The sequence below is a fragment of the Cydia amplana genome, chromosome 5 (genome assembly GCF_948474715.1).
Source record: "Cydia amplana chromosome 5, ilCydAmpl1.1, whole genome shotgun sequence".
NCBI classification, from domain to species: Eukaryota; Metazoa; Arthropoda; class Insecta; order Lepidoptera; family Tortricidae; genus Cydia; species Cydia amplana.
The window spans coordinates 20,080,401-20,101,946 of record NC_086073.1 but is presented as its reverse complement, the minus strand read 5'-3'; the positions used below and the strand labels follow the sequence as shown (position 1 = coordinate 20,101,946).

The 21,546-nt window shown below is 36.3% G+C and overlaps 2 protein-coding genes across 2 annotated transcripts in view; one reads left to right on the top strand and one right to left on the bottom strand.

Moving 5' to 3' along the window:
* LOC134648363 (uncharacterized) overlaps positions 1-21,546 on the top strand; it is a 96,345-nt gene that overhangs the window by 26,239 nt on the left and 48,560 nt on the right. The gene's annotated exons all lie outside the window — the stretch shown is intronic.
* Positions 4,244-18,779, bottom strand: LOC134648327 (maltase A1-like). The gene is made up of 11 exons (XM_063502833.1): positions 18,682-18,779; positions 17,272-17,418; positions 16,609-16,788; positions 13,643-13,806; positions 12,886-13,055; positions 11,687-11,902; positions 11,081-11,282; positions 10,576-10,787; positions 10,040-10,184; positions 6,782-7,020; positions 4,244-4,316 (listed from the first exon to the last, which is right to left on the bottom strand). The coding sequence occupies exons 1-11, from the start codon at positions 18,746-18,748 to the stop codon at positions 4,244-4,246; spliced, it is 1,815 nt and encodes a 604-aa protein (XP_063358903.1). The 5' UTR covers positions 18,749-18,779.

Genomic DNA, 21,546 nt, shown 5'->3' with positions numbered 1-21,546 from the left:
TAATGTACATTTTTTCATTTCTTTAAGTATTACACTCAAATTGTAAAAATATGGGTGCACTCGTCATAGGTACTCAAAAATAGCGATTTAAGAACTATGGGACATATTTTTGAGTACGTAAGTAAGGTAAGTTGTATGCACCCATATTTTTACACTTGACTGTACCAAGCTTTTCCAATTTTAAAATCATCAAAGTTTCTTCAAAGAACCCAACCCCATAAAAATCAAACAGTCAGGTCACATAAGTTCTCTTTTTCCCCCTCGGTTCCCTATCGTGTGGGACCATAATTCTTCCCACTTACCTACTGTCACAATAATCCCAATCTCAGTAATTAAGGACATTAGTGATAAACATCGAACAGAATGATATAGGCACGTCATTGGCCAAGATAAAGATAAAGATAGTTTATTAATTTATTATTCAAGTTATATTATATACTAGCGACCCGCCCCGGCTTCGCACGGTCATAGAGAAATATAGTAAGACAAGAGTGCTCACGTCCATACATCAGTTAGACTATTAATTTCAGTGTCTACATCTAGCATCGAGTAGCGGAACTATCAGTACTGCTACATCTATTGCCAAGTAGCAGTACTGATAGTTCCGCTACACGATGCTAGATGCTAATAGTCTTTTTGGTACTAAAACTGATGTATGGAGTGAGCAATCTATGAATTTTTTTCTCTATGGCACGGGTTAACAAATTATACAAAAACTCTCCTCTTGAATCACTCTATCTATTAAAAAAAACCGCATCAAAATCCGTTGCGTAGTTTTAAAGATCTAAGTATACATACAGACAGACGGACAGACAGCGGGAAGCGACTTTGTTTTATACTATGTAGTGATTACAATGCGCTTATTATCAAAATCCGTTGCGTAGTTTTAAAGATCTAAGCATACATACAGACAGACGGACAGACAGCGGGAAGCGACTTTGTTTTATACTATGTAGTGATTATAATGCGCGAATATCAAATACCTAAAGTTACTTTAACTTATGTGATAAAATCAAAACTTACGCACACGTTATGATAAAACTATTGTTCACAGAAGTCTGTAATAACTTTTGTTTTATCCACCCACACATCTTATCCAAAGGCGCATCACCCTTACTAGGTCGCACAACTCGCAATACCGCAACCAGAAACCAATTAAAGCCGAGATGTTTTGATAAGTACAGTCAGACTGATTAATTAACTGTTCCGACTGTACTCCGAGTGACTGTGACAGGCTCAATTGCCCAATTACACTGACAGCTGCTGTATTCAAACGTTACTGTGAAATGTATTTGATTTTAGGAATTTAGTATTGCGAACGTTTCGGGTTATGATGTTAATGGTTGATAAGTTTAGTGATAACACTGATAAAATTCATTCATTGTTAAATTATTTTAGTTTTTGAATATTTAACAGTCAATTGTCTGTAAGTACTTATTTTCTCATAATTCGCTTGCCCTTGTTCAGTTCAGTTCAAATATATTTATTTCTCTAAGATTATAAATCACTTAAACGAGAAACAAACAAAGTTTTAGTAATATTGTCCTTGTCCTTGTCCCATTCCCTTGGGGTCAGCGCAGCGTCTTTTACTTCAATAGGCACCTTCTCGCCCGTCAGCTCATCATTCACTTGAGTTCGTTTCATATCATCTTACTTACGTTACGTACTTATTTTCTAATAAATCTAAATATTGAATTGAGTTGTGATATTTTATATTCCGGTAATTCATTATTATTCTTGTTGCCTGCATCTACGTTTCTACGATTCTCATAACTACTTACTTCTAAAGTAACATCGTGCTGGGCACGTAATATGTTTCCACGTAAAAAAAAATATATTACGGAACACTATTTTGATTTGGGAACCCAAGGGCTAAAGGACCTAAACTAATTAGGACCTAAAGTCTCAGAGTTTTTTATAAGGCTATTTGGTCAGTCTAGTTACCCCAAAAGATAATACCGTACCCTAAAATCAATATTATAAAGCCGTGGTACGTTGATAAACACTGTCGACAATATGATAATTATTATAGATAATTTACTGGTACATAGTTTAGAATAGTGTTAAACGTATTATAATTATAAATGGTAGTACTTAACAATAGATTAAAGAGCTATAACTGTCTGTGGTTCAGCAACTTTACTTTGATATGCCGGTAATTCGTTCAAAGTCAGAGCTTTGTTTAACTGTTCCAAGTTTGAATAGCGGTGAGGTATGAAATGTTCTAGAAAACTTTCCCTTTGGTCTATTGTAACAAGGATTATGTCTGTCAGGGAGAATTACATATTGCTTATGTGCCATCCATTCTAGTAACAGTATGAGCTGAAGCCAAATGCCATCAGGTTATGTAATTTTGAAAACTTTCGAAATGGATAGCTCAGTTTTGGCACTAAAACTATGTAGTTTATGTAAGTATATTACTTTTCACCTCAGCAGCTCGAACAAGGGTACTTTGCTACTTAAAAACAGTGAGCAAAATCGCATTTTGCTCACTGAGTGAGACAAAATGAGCAAAATGCGATTTTGCTCACTCAGTGAGCAAAATTCGATTTTGCTCACTGTTTTTAAGTAGCAAAGTACCCTTGTTTGAGCTGCTGAGGTGAAAATTTAATTGTTGGTATATCTTAAGAAAACATGAGTGAATAGAGGTAAGTGATGAAGAAGGAATACATTTTTCGGGTTCTCTAATATGTTCTCACTGCTGAGGTGAAAAATTTTGTGTACTACACGAGATCAAAGTTATTTACATCTCGTGCGCTTTTGAGTCCCTTACTACGCTCAAGATTCTAAATTAGATTCACTCGCTACGCTCGTGAATCTATTATAGAATCTTTCGCTTGCACGGGACTCAAAATAAGCACTCGAAGAAATATCAAACTTTGATCTCTTGTTGTACAAATAACTATTTTCACTCACTTAAAGGGTAGATTTATTTATAACATAATACACTAGAAAATTACAATAAAAGTAATAAACTAATACAGGTCCTTATTACGAACAAAATCAAATATAATAAACCTAAATAAAATTCATCATCACCATCTCCTAGCCGTTTTCGGCCACAGCGACTGCTTTCTACCGCTGAAGCATCGCTGCTACGGTCTCAGGTGACTGACATAGCCAATCTTTGCAGCAAATGTGCGGTCACACTCGCTGCAGGTCACCCTTCAAACACACACAATATAAAACTATTGAAATAGACCTTCTCTCTCTTAAAATTAAGTACAAATCAACTTCATGGAGCAGATTTTTTCACCAGTAAGTAACTGTCCACAATAAATTCTTACCAAACCCTACCTACTTAAACTAGAGACCTATATGTAAGTGTAACCCTGAGCAAGTTGTTAACAGCACCCTAGTTATATAACCTAAGGAGTTATATAACAACACAATGTAGGGTCGGCACACTTACCCAGTTTTAAACTTCATGCGTCACAATTATCGTGGAGTTGACCCGTGTAGTGTCCATTATAGGGTTCCGGAAAGTTGCCGGTTACCGGCTGTATGACGGTTGAGTGACATGCTTTTCCAGTCTGAACTTTGAAAAGTTGGGGCATATTCTGCATGAATGGGTTTACTGCAAAAATAGGCTACGTCAGCCACCTGAGAGGTCACGATCGTCGCTCTCACTAGCCAGTACAAACTCAGTCGCCGAGGCCGAAACCGGCCTGGACAGACTGATGATGATGAATCATCATCATCATCAGTCTGTCCAGGCATCATCAGATGGTGGGATATGGGAGTTCGTGTTCGTAACATCTTGTGCAACGCAGCGCGCAGAACATATCAAAAATATAATTATGATATACCGCCATACCAGTGGCTCTAAAATATTAATGTGTGATATATTTTTGGTCGTATCGTTGAGCGAAATGTAAGATATTGTTTCAGATAAAGATAGCTGTACACAGCAATTAGGTTCACGTACAAAATGTGAATGTTGCGGATAGTTTCCAAAAAGTTCGAAAATTTCTTGTTAATTTTACGAAACAAAGGAAACGTTCATTTTGGAAACGGAAAATTACGTTTCCTATACAAAAATATATTTGAATTCTGCGGCATTCGGATTCGGCGGGTCTTATCCGGATAAGGAGTTAAGTATAAGTTAAAAACACTTAATTATTTACATATTTACAAGTTCTTTTACTATTTACTGTATAATAAAATCTGACTAATTTAATGTAATAAATAAATAAAAATCAATTAAAATAAATGAGAAGATGATCTATAACGATCTGCTAAATTATATAGGAGCGGCTTGTAGAACCAAAGCTTCTCCTGGTTGAAGTGTCAATTGTTCGCTGTCTATTATGTCTCTGAAACAAATAAAATAATACGTAAATTCATTAGCAACAACATGTTTTGACAACAAACCATAGAAGCGGAGCGTGAGTCTCGCGACCTAAAGTGCCATTCTGTGGAACTTGCTAACTATGTAAACAAACCGCCATATTGAAACTGTCAAAAAATATGAATTTACTAGTGACTTTTGTTTACATAGTTAGCATGTTCCATACAATGACAATTTGAACGCGTAAACGCCATTAATTTTTACGGCACTTACGACATTTTATTCGCGATCGCGACTATTTCATTGTTTGTTATGGCTTTTCTATAGTAATAATATCTCAATGACTGTGATCGATGTTTTTAATACCCATCATGACGGGCAAGATATGAATTGGCAACGGAACAAAAGATGAAATAGGCTATTGTATCACGCGTATTCATTAAAATGGACAAAGCATTTGACAAATATAAAGGGCTTAGCACATATAAATCCTATTGGTTTACGGTCAACATCGGATATATAGTGACTGCCAAAGTTGCCTATTATATCGGTACATTGACATCTTTATTTCTATTGTAACAAAATTGCGTACGATATAAATAAAATAATTCCTCGTGGTAAACGTCCTTTCTCTATGCATTTTAGTAAGGTAAAAATGCATAGAGAAAGGACGTTTATATTATTACGGTTTGTATTATATTACAAATCGTTCTGACGTTGCATAAAAAGCAACTGATTTAAGTTATTACACTATCCTAAAAAAGGAAAAAGAATGTTAGGGATGAATGTTGATGGACGGCGAGCGAATGGTGGACCCAAAAAGAGCGGCCAAGTGCGAGTCGGACTCGCCCATGAAGGGTTCCGTATTTAGGGGATTTATGACGTATTAAAAAAAACTACTTACTAGATCTCGTTCAAACCGATTTTCGGTGGAAGTTTGCATGGTAATGTACATCATATATTTTTTTAGTTTTATCATTGTCTTATTTTAGAAGTTACGGGGGGGGGGGACACATTTTACCACTTGGGAAGTGTCTCTCGCGCAAACTATTCAGTTTAGAAAAAAATGATATTAAAAACCTGAATATTATTTTTGAAGACCTATCCATAGATACCCCACACGTATGGGTTTGATGAAAAAAAATTGTTTTGAGTTTCAGTTCTAAGTACCTCCAATTTTTTTTTTGTGTGAATATCTTAATGCGGTTCACATAGGGTTTGCAATCCGGATCCGAAATGTATGAAATTATCCGGATCTGGATCCGGATCCGCGGATATTCCCATACATTTCGGATCCATCGTGCAAACCCTAGGTTCACATAATACATCTACTTACCAAGTTTCAACAGTATAGTTCTTATAGTTTCGGAAAAAAGTGGCTGTGACATACGGACGGACAGACAGACAGACATGACGAATCAATAAGGGTTCCGTTTTTTGCCATTTGACTACGGAACCCTAAAAACGATGGATGGATTGTGTGAAAGAGGATATGAGAAAGAAAGGAGTGAGTGCCGAGGTAACGCAAGATAGATGAGAATGGAAGAGAAAAACATGTTGTGCCGACCCCACATAACGTGGGATAAGGGCAGGAAGAATTCAAACTGAATTACCAACACGTCCAAAGGTAAAACAATTTTTACTTCACCCAATTATCCGCCCCCTCCAAGATGGCGGACCTTTTAATTATTATCCTGTGTTAACAAAATCAAAGGTGTTTCCTTAATCTCCGCTCGGACATTTCAGATAAGAGCGCTTCTGTTAAAAATCCTCTATTATGTCCGCTTAATTCGGTTACGGCAGTTTACATTTTCAGTTATCTTGAATTTAATTTAGAAAGGCTGTTTTTACTGGAGTTTTTAAAAGCGTTTCTTGGACGAGACTGAAATATGATCACCAATGTTTAGTTAGACTTTGCTATATTTAGCTGTAGTAAAATGGACCTTTAATTATATCGCCGAAAGGTTGTGTAAAATAGATTACTTTTGAGTGATAAACCCTCTTGATGTAGTTTGACCTTAGTAAAGTGCCATTATATGGAACTTGCTAACTATGTAAACAAAAGTCACTAGTAAATTTATATTTTTTGAAAGTTTCAATATGGCGGTTTGTTTACATAGTTAGCAAGTTCCATATAGAATGACACTTTATGTTTATTTATAGGTAGATCTAATTTTTAAATGTCTGGGTGAAGGTATGAGTTTTGGCCACGCAAGCTCCTGGCAATTTTACTTACAGGGAGAACCTTCTTAAAGTTTATTAAGAATAAGAATAAGAATAAGAATAAGAATAAGAATAAGAATAATTTATTTATAATAAAATAGGTAGGCAATACATTTATTAAGTATAGATAGAAAAAAGGCGGCGAAAAATATAGGCGGGAAGGGATATCGTCCCATAGAAAATTTGAATTTCGCGCCTTTTTCTACTGACAAGATTTGCTTGACCATCTATAGGTACCAGGAATTCATAAACAGTTGAAGTTCTTACCCAGCATCTCTCGTAGAATGAATACTGGCCACATATACTGTCGCCGGCAGCGTCAGATGCGGTACCCTGGACAGGTCCACTGTATCAGCCGTCTGTGCCACATTGAAGAGCAGTACCAAGGTGTCATAAGTGCGTAGGCTTCTGACTAAGTAGAAGGAATTGTCAGAAAATGCCCTGATGTCGTATTCCCCGTGGGAGAGTGTTGTGTGCTTGCGAAGGGCTGTCAGTTTTTGGTACACCTGTAGAAAAAATCATTTATAGTACAGATTTTATGAAACTGACATACTTTATGCAACCGTTGTTTAAGAGAGGTAAAAAAAGGCGAGTGGCGTGAGTAACAATTTGAGGTGAAGCCGAAAATTGTTAATAAAGACGCCACGAGTATTTTTTGACTCAGTTAAACAACGTTGCATACAATACTTTTTCTACGACCAAGCACTTTGAAATAAAATTGTAAATTTAACAAATATTTTTCATGTCATCTAGTGGACTTCTACCTAAAAGAATGAATGAAAAAAAAACAAATCATGTCTATGGTTCACTTATTTGTCAGAGATGACATTTAAAATAAGGTTGGCAACAATGTATTTCGTACAATATTTTTAAGTGATCATTACACGAAGTATCGTAGAAGTGCCAAAAAGATACTGCGTGTATGCACAAATGCTTTTTTGGGAAATTGACTAAAGACTTGTCTTGACAACTATAAGGTAGGGTTTTAAAGATGTGTGCACGACCCTTTCAATGACAAATAAAAGTACGGGAGTAGAAAAACATTTTAAAAATCTCTTTGTTTTTCTTATATATATCTATATAGATTATTCATTCCTATGCCACATACACTCACATAATTAATGTTCACGTTACACTGGTAGGTATTTATTTACTTTGCGAGAATTTGTCCAAACCCGAAACCAATTTCAAATTCGAAACTTTGATTAAAGCAGTAGCTTAAAACAAAACTAAGTATACGACATTAGGTAAAGTTCACCATACCAGCTTGTAAAGGATGACTCACGTTAAACCGCGCTGTGTCCGGGCCGGAGCTTCCGGAGCTTCGTTTTCTATGGAAAGCATCACCTTGAGTAATCCTTAAATGCTCTATTTAATTTTCGACACTGAATTTTACAATGATATTATATAACCATAAATAGGTTATACTCATACTTGAGGAGCACAAAAAATACTTCCATATTTATTTCTGTGCCTACGAAGAAATCTGTTATTTTTGATAAGTTTTCTCATTACATCCATCTTTGTCACACTTGTTGTTAAACATAAGGTCGTCTCTTTCTCTTTCGGTGTGCGGGAGCTCGTTAGCACGTGCACATTTCTCGCTTGTCCAACCGCGTCTAAAGGAAACTTGTCCAATTTGTCACAAGTTAAGCGCTTCAATTTTGGAACGCCTATAACCTATCTTGAGTTATAAATCATTCGAATTTTAATGCAAATTTTGAGTTATTGTTTGCTGGCTGGTATAATTGTGTTTAGTAATAATTTTAAATGATTAGTGTTTTATAATATTCACTTGGATTCTCTTCACGTTTGGTGTGGTGACAAAAATTGTGTTTCACTCGGTAGCAAAGTTTGTTTAATTCTCGTGCTGCAGCGCTCAAAATTCCCCTTTTAATTTTCGGAATCTTTCACTCGCTCTAATATTGATAAGTAATTAGCACAAGGGGTTAAACAACAACTTTGTCCCCTTGTAAAACAAATAACTATTAAATTTTCGTAGACTACTAGTTTTTTTTTATATTAAAATTGCAAATCGTAACAACTGAATCTGTAAAGACACTGAAACTTTTAATGGTTGTTTTCAGTATAAATATAATTAAAGCAAAATTGGCGGTTCCATAAAAGGTGTCCCGTGACGATATTTTCATCAAATTTTATGAGCAACGTTGTTACTACTTCATTAAAAGTTTATCATTATTGCTCGATTCACTTTATTTACGCAATCTACAGGTTCATATAATAAGTATATAGGTGATAAGTCAGGAATAAATAACAATATTTGTGTTTATTAATGTTTGGGATGCTGTTTTCGAGGTAAAGTGTCATTCTATGGTACGTGCTAACTATGTAAACAAACCGCCATATTGAAATTGTCTCTGAATGATGAATTTACTAGTGACTTTTGTTTACATAGTTAGCAAGTTCCATAGAATGACACTTTAGGTATAGTTAGTGCAATTTTTGCATCACAAAAAAAAATGCACTATACCTCGTTCTGTCCAGCAACAGCCGTTCCCTTCTCATTCAAAAACTCTGTTCAATTTCGTACTTTTTAAGTTACTAGTGAGAAATTGAACCCTTTTCAACCTTTTTTGGGATCCGCTGCATTAGGCGTCTTAAACTTCGTTGTAGGGCACTTCAAACATTCGCAATCCTATTATACAAATGGGACTTGCGACTTTGCCTATTTCAATGAACCTCCAATCAAGATTAAGCGTCTATTACTTGGGTACTTAATATACTTTTCATTAGAAGCATAATATTATAATTATAAGGAACATTTGCGGATTGATATTGAACTTTTGAGGACTTAGGAAATGAGATTTTCAGGAAATAGGTAGTTATAATAAAAATACTAGCTTCTGCCCTTCGTCTGCATAGGATAGTAATAGTTATGTATATGTTATTTTTTAGCTGTATTTCACCTTTTAGTATTTGTTCTTCTCTCATTTTCTCGAAGGTTAGCTGGAAGAGATAAGTTCGCCTTTTCTAAACTTCATTTAATTTCATTTAAGTCGGTTTAGCGATTTAAGCACGAAGATGTAACAGATAGACTTACTTTCGCTATAAACTAGTTTTAGTCTCAATCAATACTCAGCTGCTTTCTACTGTATAATCACCAAGGCTCGAAAAAACGCCCTTCATTTATTATTATAACTTTATACGTATATGTACCAATGTCAACAATAAAATATGCCCTAATGACGTCCGTAGACTGTGAACGAACATTTTCGACTCATAAATGGGTACTAATCGTGAGGAACCCGGACTAATCCCAAAATTGCCTAGTTTACCCTCTGGGTTGGAAGGTCAGATGGCAGTCGCTTTCGTGAAAACTAGTGCCCACGCCAATTCCTGGGAGTAGTTTCCGAGCGGACCCCAGGCTCCCATGAGCCGGGGCAAAATGCCGGGACAACGCGAGGAAGATGATAATGAAATGGGCCCTAAATTATGGTTGTTTTAAAATGACGGGCGTTTTTCCGAGCCTTGGTAATCACCGACATCACCGTATAAGTACTATACCTTATAGTGGCTTCTAGCGTCCTCTTTCTGCTTGGCCAGGTTAATCTCCATGTAGTCATCAGCTACTGGAAGCCAGGTGTCCCCGCTAGTGGAGAACCCTGCGCTGGTGGTGTTGTCCCAATGGTATGGGGTTCGAGCTGGGTCCCTGAAATGATGAAGATTGGTCTAGGCTTAGGTGGCAATTTACAGATTCTGGGAGTAATACCACTGGTCTGAACCAGACAGCTTAATAGTCTAGTCATCCTTACTTCAAAATTTCTGTTGACAGTTTCATCATTATCATTAGCTTAAGAGTTATTCTCTTGTCGGTGAAGTACCTTCCAGCTTTCCCTATATTGCGCCGTCTCTTTGACTTGACTTTTTGACGACGCGACCCCTAATCTTTCTTCCCTTGCTCTAAAAGCTTCGTTTCTAATAGTTTGGAGGCCTTAATTGCTGGGAATATTCTACTTTTTTAGAGTTTATGTGGATATCTGATCCTTGGTCAAGATCTCCTGGTCAAGGAATTAATTGATCACACCAAAGTGTTCAGTTACCTAGAATACAGATGATAAGTGTCCTCATCTCCCCTATTACACGCCTCCACATCCACAGTATCCTCCCAGGACACGTATCCGTCCCTCATTCCAATCTCCTCCCCCTGATACGTGACTGCTACTCCTGGCAGCAGCATATTGAGGGCATTCAGACCGTCGACCATGGTCTCGTTGAAGCGAGTCGGCATGCGGTTGTTGTCGTGGTTGCCGAACTGGAAAATAATTAAGCTTAGAAATAAATTAAAAGTGGAAAATTCACTGTTTTGGGTGGGATTTGAACCCACGACCACTGGATCACTAGTACAGTGCTCTGCCATCTGAGCTACCAAGATCGTACCCAATACAGCGAATATTTCCACCATATATGAGATATGAGCCATAGGGAGCTCTAAAATAATTCAAACCAAATCAACTGTGAATAAATAAATTGTTTAACGTCACAAGAAATATATCCAAGATTCGAAAAGAGAACTGAATTTTGTTCCAAGTCTTTCATGCTACTTACCACCCAATTCGGCACAGCTCCAAACGGCATGTACGACAACCACTTCAAGATGACGTACACGAAGTCCCTCGCACTGGACTCGGAGGATACGTCCGTGATGAAGTCGAAGTTAAAGGGGAAATGGGCTCCAATCTCTCCATTTTCTTTGCCATAGTACAGCATCGTCATGCTGATGTTCGCGTAGCCTTCGGAGAAGAGGACGCTGAAGAAAAGATATGGTGGCATTTGTTACGTTATGGTTGGAGGTTCGTATTTCGAATTCAGTTGAATAAATGAGGGCTTCAAATAATGTTGTCTAGCAATTTATTATTCTCCAAATAGTGATTAAATTACTTAGCAGTACTGGCGCGGTCGCTAGGATTCGATCACAATCAACAGGAACTCAGAATCAATATCAACTTTGACCTTTGACTATTCGCTTCAGTATGGAAACGTAACAAGCATAAAGCTTGAATCTGTTAGAACAAAATGTCATTCTTGAACATGCCAGTTCATTTATTACCTTTTAACTATTTACATATACTACCATCATGTGAAGTTTTGAGTATTCTTAGATTTTGGGATAGTTTTTGTCTTACAATTATACTATCATTATTATGTACTTACCGAGTATCACCTCCATGCTCAGCCAGATACTGATCAGCGAACTCTCTCCACTCATACACAATATCGTACAGCTCTATCAGGTCCTTGGTGTAGAGAGGGATGGTGTACCCGAGCTGGTGGGACTCAAACTGCATAAGCCCGCTGAGGGGATCATCGGGGTATCTACCATCATGGTCTGCTGGATTTGCTTCGATCATGTAGGGGAGGGCATCAACTCTGGAAAGTTAATAATTTAAATCTGTCAAACACATCAAATATGTTATGTTGGTAATTCATAACAATCAATCAGATTTATATATGTTTTCCCATTTATTTTAATAACTTTATTTTCTTTTCCTTTTGTAAGAATTTGATATGTTTTCTGAAAGACCTAAGTGTTTGTATGATTCCATGTACATATGTATATTTTTTTAAAATCAAATTTCTATTACACCTTATGTGTATAATTGCATGAATTCTATAGTAATTTAAATTGTATTTTTTTACTTATTTTCTCGTAATGCATGTTAATTATAAGATGTAATTTTTTTTTAAAGATGTGTCCCGCCGTGTTTGTTGCCGGTCCCATATTGGGAATATTGGGATACCCTCCTCCAATTGAGGAGGGACTTAAATCTTCTCGGGGCAGAGGTGTAGGGTTGGAGCCGGTCTACCTAGCTTTATTTGACGTTCATAAGCGCATTGTAATTATGCCTACTTGAATAAACTATCTTTTATCTTTATCTTATCAAAGAATTATGTTAATTATCCGACCACCAGCTAGGATTATCTTTAGATTAGAAATCTGCAAATATTTTAAGTGGTATCGCATAATGAGGACTAGAAATAATCAAGCAGGATCACATTTTGGTTTGATTCTGTCAATTATTTAGGGCTGACACAAATCCCTGATGGAATAGACCCTTAGACCCTGGATCAGGATTTGTTGGAGTAGAGTAGAGCCAATCAACTTTCAGTTCTGTAGGATCTTCTTCTTTGTCGTCACACTCTTGTCGGAGTGGTCGTGGTCGTCATATCAGGGCCGGTGGCAAGCTTCACAAACCGCCGCCATTCTTCCCGTACTGTATATTCATGGAGTGGTCCATTGAGTGCATTTTTAACTAGGTATGACCAACGCATTGGTGATCTACCGCGCCTTGTGCCTTCGACTTTTCCTTGCACTATAAGTCGTTCCACAGATGTATCCAAAGAATACCAACCTAAAGCCATCAGCACCCTCATCGAGCCAGAACCGCATGATGTTGATCATCTCGTCCTTGACGGGCTGGTGTCGGAAGTTGAAGTCCGCCTGTTCCACCGCGAACTGGTGGAGGTAGAACTGCTGGCGGGTGCTGCTCCACTCCCAGGCGGAGCCACCAAATTGACTGACCTGGGGTTATTACAATGTCTTGTAAGGACGAGTTAAAAGTAATCTCCGATAGAAACCGGATTTTTGCTGAAACCGAAACCGAAGGTTTGGTCTTGAACTTGACTCAGTTTCGGTTGCGGCCGAAACTTTTCCTTCTGTCGGACACTTAATAGTTACAACACACAGACAAATCACACAATCAACGAACAGTTGTTTTGTTCAAAATTTGGAACCTGTGGATAAATGTCAGCGCCTGAGTCATCTGTTTTTAGTTAAGTTACTCTAAAATCCATATAATAAAGGGTTTTTTATACCAGCTACAGCTAGTGTTATTACAAGGATAACAAAAACATTTTGCTTATGTTGGGAAACAATTCATTTTTCCGAGATACGCTCGGAAGTAATTTTTCGGTCCATAAGTTATCTGTTTGCAAAAAGGCACGTACGAGGAATCGTCGCTGCATAACATGGGCTTAAAACTAGTGGATAGGTTTATGCATTTCTAACATATAAAAATAGAGTAATAAACTTTAAAATTTAATTTTCTTTAACCCTAAGCTAACATAGGTATACCTACTGATAATGATACTGATACTGATAAAACTTACCCAGTTGGAAGGAGGCAGGATATTGCTTTCATTGTCAGGATCAGGGTAACCGTCAGCCCAGACAAAGTAGTCTGCGAACTCGGGGTTACCAGCCTCGGACTCGATGAAGTAATCCGAGTAGGTGCTAGCGTGGTTCGGCACGAAGTCTAGCAGGACTTTGATGCCTGGAGACAAGAAAATTTCTTGCTATAGAGAGAAAAACAGTAAGATTTGAAAAAAAAAAAAAAGAAAATACATATACTGAAAATTAAATAAAAACAAAAACCGTACCAGTGCGAGTCGGACTCGCGTTCCAAGGGGTTACATTAAGTCCAACTCACGTTTGACTGCACATGTCTAATAGGTTTTCGGGGTTTTCCTGTTATCTATAGGTAAAGAACTATTTTGTGTTTTATTTCAAAATTTGAGACTTAGTATAGTTTCGCAGATAAAGGGGGGGGGGGAGGGGGGAATGGTCGTACAGGCAGGCCGACAGACGTTCCGTTTTTTCCTTTTGGTACGACCAAACCCTAAAAAGTGACGTTAATGAACCCCACTCAGCATAATGACACGGTCGGTAGGTCCCTTTTAGTGCGGGACTATAGCATAGGGACTTATAGCTAAAGAATAACGACAAAGATACTAGATAGAAATAAAAGAAACATAACAGTGGGTTTAAAAGCTTTGTAATCAGTTAAACTACATTTTATTAATTTCCTATAATTAGTCTATTAATGCAAACAAATACATAATACATGTTTACGTCTGTAACTCTCGGTTACTACGACCAAGTCTAAAACTTATAATAACTATTTAATTTAAATACAGCAATGCCAAAACACTGGGGTGAATAGGGAAGGCTGGGCTGAATAGGGACAAAACCTAAAATATGATGTACCTGACAATTTCTTAGAAAATACCCACACTAATTACATCATACAAAATCTACTATTATTTTAAATTGAATGATATAATTTGAGTAAGTATTTTTGAAGTAATTGGAAGGAAATTACATTTTATGTTTTGTCCCTATTCACCCCAGCTAACGGTATCATACTTATCCATTTGTACGTTAATATGAACTGAACTAATGTGTACTCAAACAAGAAAAGCCAATCGTCCAACTTTCTATAGTTAATAATTCTGTCAATATTAGTTCTACACAATATTGTATGTATAGCTAACTAAGTACGTATATTGGCTGCTTATATATTATGTATAACATTGCTCCCCTTATTTTAGGGTGGCTATTTATAACCCTTAAATTATTAATGAGTTACTTCAACCTACTCCGGATTTCGAAATTGGATTTATTTAAAATTCTATTATTGTAAATTTATAATTATGAAACGAAAATAAGTGTTTGGTGGTCGAATTTAAACTGTCGTGACACATACTAACATTAAAATAATTGTACGGTTTAGACTCACTTCTTTTTAGTCACTCGCGCGACATGTTTCTGAGAGCCTAGGTCTCCTTTCTCAAGCACTAACAGTGCGAGCAGCCTTCACGACGGCCGTGTCATACTGCGGCGCGCCGCGCGTCTTTAAGTGTGTGATATTTTATATTTTTAATCACATATTTTTTTACTACAAATAAAAGTAGATCTGAGTCTAGGCCTAGACCTAAAAGTAAGTCATCGAGTTAAATTTGCCTATTTAAAAAGGCTCACTTGTTCTTATCCAGAAAATAAAATAACAACAAAAAATAAATAAATATTTTACATAACCTTTTAAATAAGTTTAATTCCATTTCAAGTTAATTAATCGTATAATGTAAATAAACGATATTGGAATAAAAACTATTCGATTCGACATTGCCGGGAATCTAGGTGAGCGAACGAACCGATATTTGTAATTTGTCTTGTTCGTATTGTTTTTGTAATTTTATTTAAATTTATCATGTACTTATGGATCATAGTTATCTGAAATAAATGTATTTTGATTTTGATTTATTGATTTGATTTACTTTCAAAATGGCGTATGGTACCTATGCGCCATACGATTTCTAAGAACATTGCTACGTTTCGGAAATATAATCGGAGTGAGGGAACAAACTGATGTTTTACTTTCAAAATGGCGTTATGCGCCATTTGATTGCTAAGGGTTTTACTACGTTTTGAAAATAAAATGGCGCCTGATCATTTATTTAAGCGTCTCCACCTCAGTGCTCCGTAAATATCTTCCTATTTGAGGAATCCAATAGTCTATTCATGATTATAGGCTCTATTTTACGTTAACTAGGTATATAATTAAACGGCTGCGTTTATTGGTTAGGTGGGCGAATCAAGTTTTAGACCGACACTTTTTGTGACAAAGACGTACAAAGATGTACGAGTCAATGTGAAGTAAATTCTTTGTACACAATTAATATACATACCTATTTTTTTTAATATTGTTTTCAATGAAAATTGGAGAAATACGAACTATTTATGATAAGTGTATTAAAAATGAAGTATCTAGAAAAATCTTTGTAATTTGTGCTGAATTATTAATTAGGTACTTAATCGTTTATCATTATCTTCTAATCATTGTTAAAATCCCCCCGAAATGTAAGATATTTACGAAATTATATCTTATCTTCAGGATAACCCAAACTAGGCAAGCAAATAATTATCTGCATTGACGTTTTATCGCGAAAATCATGTATCAATAATAACAAATTGACGTAGGTAAATGTCTGATAATTATTTTTCCGGACACTTTTGCGATAAGCTACATGACGTTGAAAGATGTTTGTTAAGAATTTACTACAAACAGCTCTCAAGAGTGGATTTTGTAGATATTGCAAGTTTTATTTTATTTATTTGTATACAGTGCAAGCTTACAGTTTTACACCAATTCTCTTACACGCCAGAAAAACAGATAAAAGTCAGGAAAATTACAAAAAAAGCATGCAAACAGATAAAATGTCAAAAAAGATAAAAATTACAAATACAATCAATTAATTACAATATTTAGAATTGAGAATGAGTCTTGAATACTCACCCAAACTATGTGCCTTCTGCAAAAGTTCTCTAAAGTCCTGTATGGTCCCGTACTCATGATGGATCTCGTAGAAGTTGCTGATGTCGTACCCGAAGTCGATCATGGGGGATTCGAAGATCGGCGACATCCAGATGGCGTCGATACCAGCATCGGGGAAATGGTCTAGTTCACTAATGATACCTTCAAAAAACAATATTCTCATTTATTTTTTGAATTCACATTTTACAATGTGCTAAAATGTTTCACGCTGTTGTGATACGACTTTGACATGAATAATTATGCATCTTCCGCGGATCATTAAGTGCGACTGAGAGACAGTGTGAAAGTTCAATCAGAAAAAGCTTTATAGCTCTTAACTTTGGTTCTGTCCAAAAGTGAGACGTGAATCTAACTCCTGTGTATGGCTTAAACACTTTTTGTACCATATAAATTAAAGAATGAAAATAAATACATATTCATACATATACCTACGTATACACCAAAGTCAGAGTTATAAAGAAAAATGAAATAAGAATGCATCATGAAATGAATCCAAGAGCATAAGAGAGCCAGCATAGAGAGAGGCCTATTCGATGGTGACTTCTGCAGACACCATCAATGTCTCCTTTACATAATGTGGCTGTGAATTTTATTTATATAAACAGCAATAAAAAAATTAGGTACCCTGTAAATCACCAATGCCATCTCCATCGCTGTCTTTAAAGGACCTCGGGTAGATCTGATATAGCACACAGTGCTCCCACCAGTCCAGGGGCTTTAGCTCTGGAGGTTCAGGGCCTTGGGAAGACAGGACGCCCCAGGTGATGCCAACTAAAATAGAAGAAGAAGCTTAAAATCATGAAGTAGTACCTCACTAATTAAGAGACACACTCAGGCCAATTCGGACGTCCACCGATATTCGGACGTCTCGATCGCACTACTTTAAATTGAAATACAACAAACAAAGCAAGAACATACCTACAACAAACAAACAATCGTGGACAAGTCTGAACGAAATGAACGCGTGAATGACAGATAAGCTAACTGATGATTCCGATATGATTCTAATATTGATTTGATATCACTGACCTAACGGTGGATAAATTTATCTGGAAGAACCGTTATTTTATGAAAGAATATATTTATTATGCCAACAATTTATAAATTAGGCAAGGCATCCGGAATTCTGTGTTATCGGCCCTTAACTTCTAAAATTTTTACGGTAATTAAAATAGCAACAAGCTCAATAACCTTTGATATTTAAACAATTATTGTATCTAATAATTGTACAAGGGCGTTCAATAGGTATTCGATAATTAACCTTTTACTATACTTTATCAAAAAATGCAAAACCAATCGAAACATGATTAGAAGTTTGAATTAAAATTGTTACTTTCAAGAGAAGTCTTAAGTGTAACAATGAAAACTTGCGAAATCTGGGCTAAGACAAAAACTTGATTGATGGAACAAGGGCTGAAACTTAGCTCAAATGTATTTAACTTGGGAATACTATTTCGTCTTAAAGTCTGAATGTCAATGTCAAGTTCTAATTTATGGTTAAAGGTCAAACAAATGAATGACGATTTAGCAAGGATTTTACTTGAAGTCAATGAAAATCGAAAGAATAATTTAGTTTTCACCTACACATTTGTATCCTCTACCCGTCTACGAAATAAAACTTGCCAAGACACAGATGAAGATTCTTGCGGAAATACTGATATAACATTTTCTAGTAAATTCATACAACACCTACAGTAAGAGTCGCTTAGAAAGATTCTGAAGGGACCACGCCAAAAACGCATCTCAATGTAATAACCGTGGACAAAATGTTAGAAAACCAGAGAAAATTATATAAATTACGCGGAAAATTGTATTAAAAGTGATAGTATCGTATCAAGCGGGTTATTTTTTATATAAGTACATGGGTTCTCATTAATGTCTGAATATTAATGTGGAAGCCACCAGCAACATGCTGAGATGAGGTTATTTCGTGGCACTTTAATCTTATTCTGTGTTTTCTTTTATATAATATAATGTCTCGTTTGTTCGTGCTTACGAATAAAATAATTCAAATTCAAATTTTAATTATAATACCTGCAATCCACCCCAACACCGCTAAAACTCCCACAGTGATCGCCGAAACCTTCAGCACTTTCCCCATGTTGACCAACAACTGAGGGCCGAGAACCGACCCCCGCGGTACCTCCACACAACAATCTTATCTGCGATTATATCCGCATTATAATGTTTTTGTCTGATATGATCATGTTTTTATCTGCGTATTATGCTACTACATGTAATCATAATGAGTCGTCATGTTATCTGAAAGCTTATCAAAAATGGCGATTTTTAGAGATGGTTGCGTTGTCGATATCGTAAATAGTAATTAGGTATGCTAACTTTTAGTTTCAATTGTTTGTTTGTTTGCTATAGTAAAATGACAAGATGCTATGAACATAAAATATGTCCTAAACATGTTCCTAATATCGACTCCGTAACTTATGCATTGAAACCAAACTCAATACAAGCCCCGAAACGGTTTATAATTGTCGAGATTCACAAAAGACCCGGGTATCTAAAGAGTCCCACGTGCCCTGAAGGGGCCCACAAACATCTACACATGAATGATCATAGCAAAACCCTTAAACTGATTGGAAAAAATATCATGTTTTAGTCAAATACTGTTGTCGTTTACACCCTTTGCGTATCGAAGTGTGCCGCTAGGGTTGTCGAATTATAAATTGGGACGATTATGTTACCCTATGTATTTTTTATGCCTTTTATTTTATTTTTCAATGTCATTTAGCGTGTTAACGTTTGCTTTTACTAAACTTATATATGATGTGGAGAACGCATTTTCATATGAATTACCTAATATAATATGGCTATCACAGACCCCGTCTTTTAGACGAGCTCTACCACAAAAAATAAATATTATAGGACAATTCTTACATACCTAGACCTAGTCCAACAGTAGGCTCAATAAGGTTTATGTTGTTGGTAGGTGGGTGAGGTGGGTGTACTAGACGACGATAAATATAAAGAGATAGCTATAGATATACAAGGAATCTTACATACTTAAATATGTATTCGTGATAAACGCACAAATAAATGTTACGAGAGGGGCTACCGCGAAAACCGAATTTCGCAAATTGCGGGGATCTTTCTCTTTTACTCCAAGGAAGGCGTAATTAGAGTGACAGAGAAATATGACCCCTCATATTTCGAATCCAGTGCGCCCAGCTACGTATGCAAGGTACAGGGGACTAACTAGGCTTAGGGAGCCTATTTCACTTCTAAGCATAGAGGCTAGGAAGTTAAACCCGAGACACAGCCCTGTCGCATAAACCCCGTCCGCATTCACCCCACGTCCGCTGTATCGAGTTCCGACGTTCAATATTTCGATTAAGTGTACGTGTGCGAGCTTAATTCCGCAGAATGTGACTGAAATGTTGATGAGGGGTGAATTATTGCCTGTTTAAGGAGCGGAACAATTGTTATTGACTTTCTTTCATACTGATTGTCTGTTGATACTGGTAATGATAGTTATATTATAAAGATAATAAATAAATGAAAAAAATATTAAGGTTGAGATATAAAATATAAATTTTACTAATATTTATCTTAATTCCCTTAAAGGGAAGTTCGTCCTGTGTCATAAATTTGTGTTCTGTGTTTTATGCAATACAGAGTTTATACATACATACATACATATCTTGTCTTGTTATATTTATTTTACAACATGTGCAAATATTCTATACAGGGTGGCGCATTTAGATCGGTCAGTATGGGAAAATCTGAAACTATAAGACATACGACGATCTCTTCTTAGGAACCATGTCATCGATTTTAGTAACAAGAAAAACTGCATTCATACATTTAAATTTTTTTAATGTAAAATGTATTGAAAAAAATGGTGGCCATTTCGAAAACATACTAAAATAAATTAAAGGATATGAAAACAATGCATTTTATTCATTTCAGACATCATGTTTCATAGTAACATTTACTGCTTAAGACCTACACAATCGATATCTAAATAGAAATAATTTTAGATTTTTTTTTTTTCAAAACGTCCGGGTTCGATTCCCGAGCTGAGTACACATTTTTTTTAAATGTATGAATGCAGTTTTTCTTGTTACTAAAATCGATGACATGGTTCCTAAGAAGAGATCGTCGTATGTCTTATAGTTTCAGATTTTCCCGTACTGACCGATCTGAATGCGCCACCCTGTATAATTATTTGCTTCTCAAACATAATGATTATAGGTACTAACGTCTGAGAGGCTAAGATGGCCGGCTCTTTATCATTTGTCGCCATGCCTGTCACGTTCTAATAAGTATGTGTGCGAAAGTGATGCATGACTTGACAGGTGTCAAAAACGCGACAATGATAGGTACCGCTGTTGGCCTAATTAGCTGGCTTAATTCAATAATATACTTACTTAATATTTAAAAAATAATAAGTACTTACTAAACTTTTTTCGTCCAGTCACTGATGATTGCTTTCTCCATGAAATCCGATGCAAAATATATTCTTTGTCGACAAATTTATTCGAAATATTTACCCTTTCAAAAAGAGATCAGATAAATGTTATCCATCAAAGTGGAACTCCGATATCGTTGAATGCTACAATATTTAAAACGCAGCATACCCTTAATTTAACCCTTTTAATTTGGGTCTAACACTTTTTTGATATAGCCGGTCCGATTTGCCCCGCGTCGCTGATTAATTAACCCCTGCTTGATTAATGTATGAAAAAAAACATTAGGAGTTGGTGCTGTGAATCGATTCGGTTATTTTGGGCTTTCTATATTAAGGGTGACTCACGTTAGACCGGGTCGGACCTTCAGAAGCTTCATTTTCTATAGAAAGCACAACGTGGTGCTCACCGGTGATCACGTGATCACCGGTCATCTGTCATAGAAAAGTAAGCGCCGGAAGCTCCGGCCCGGACA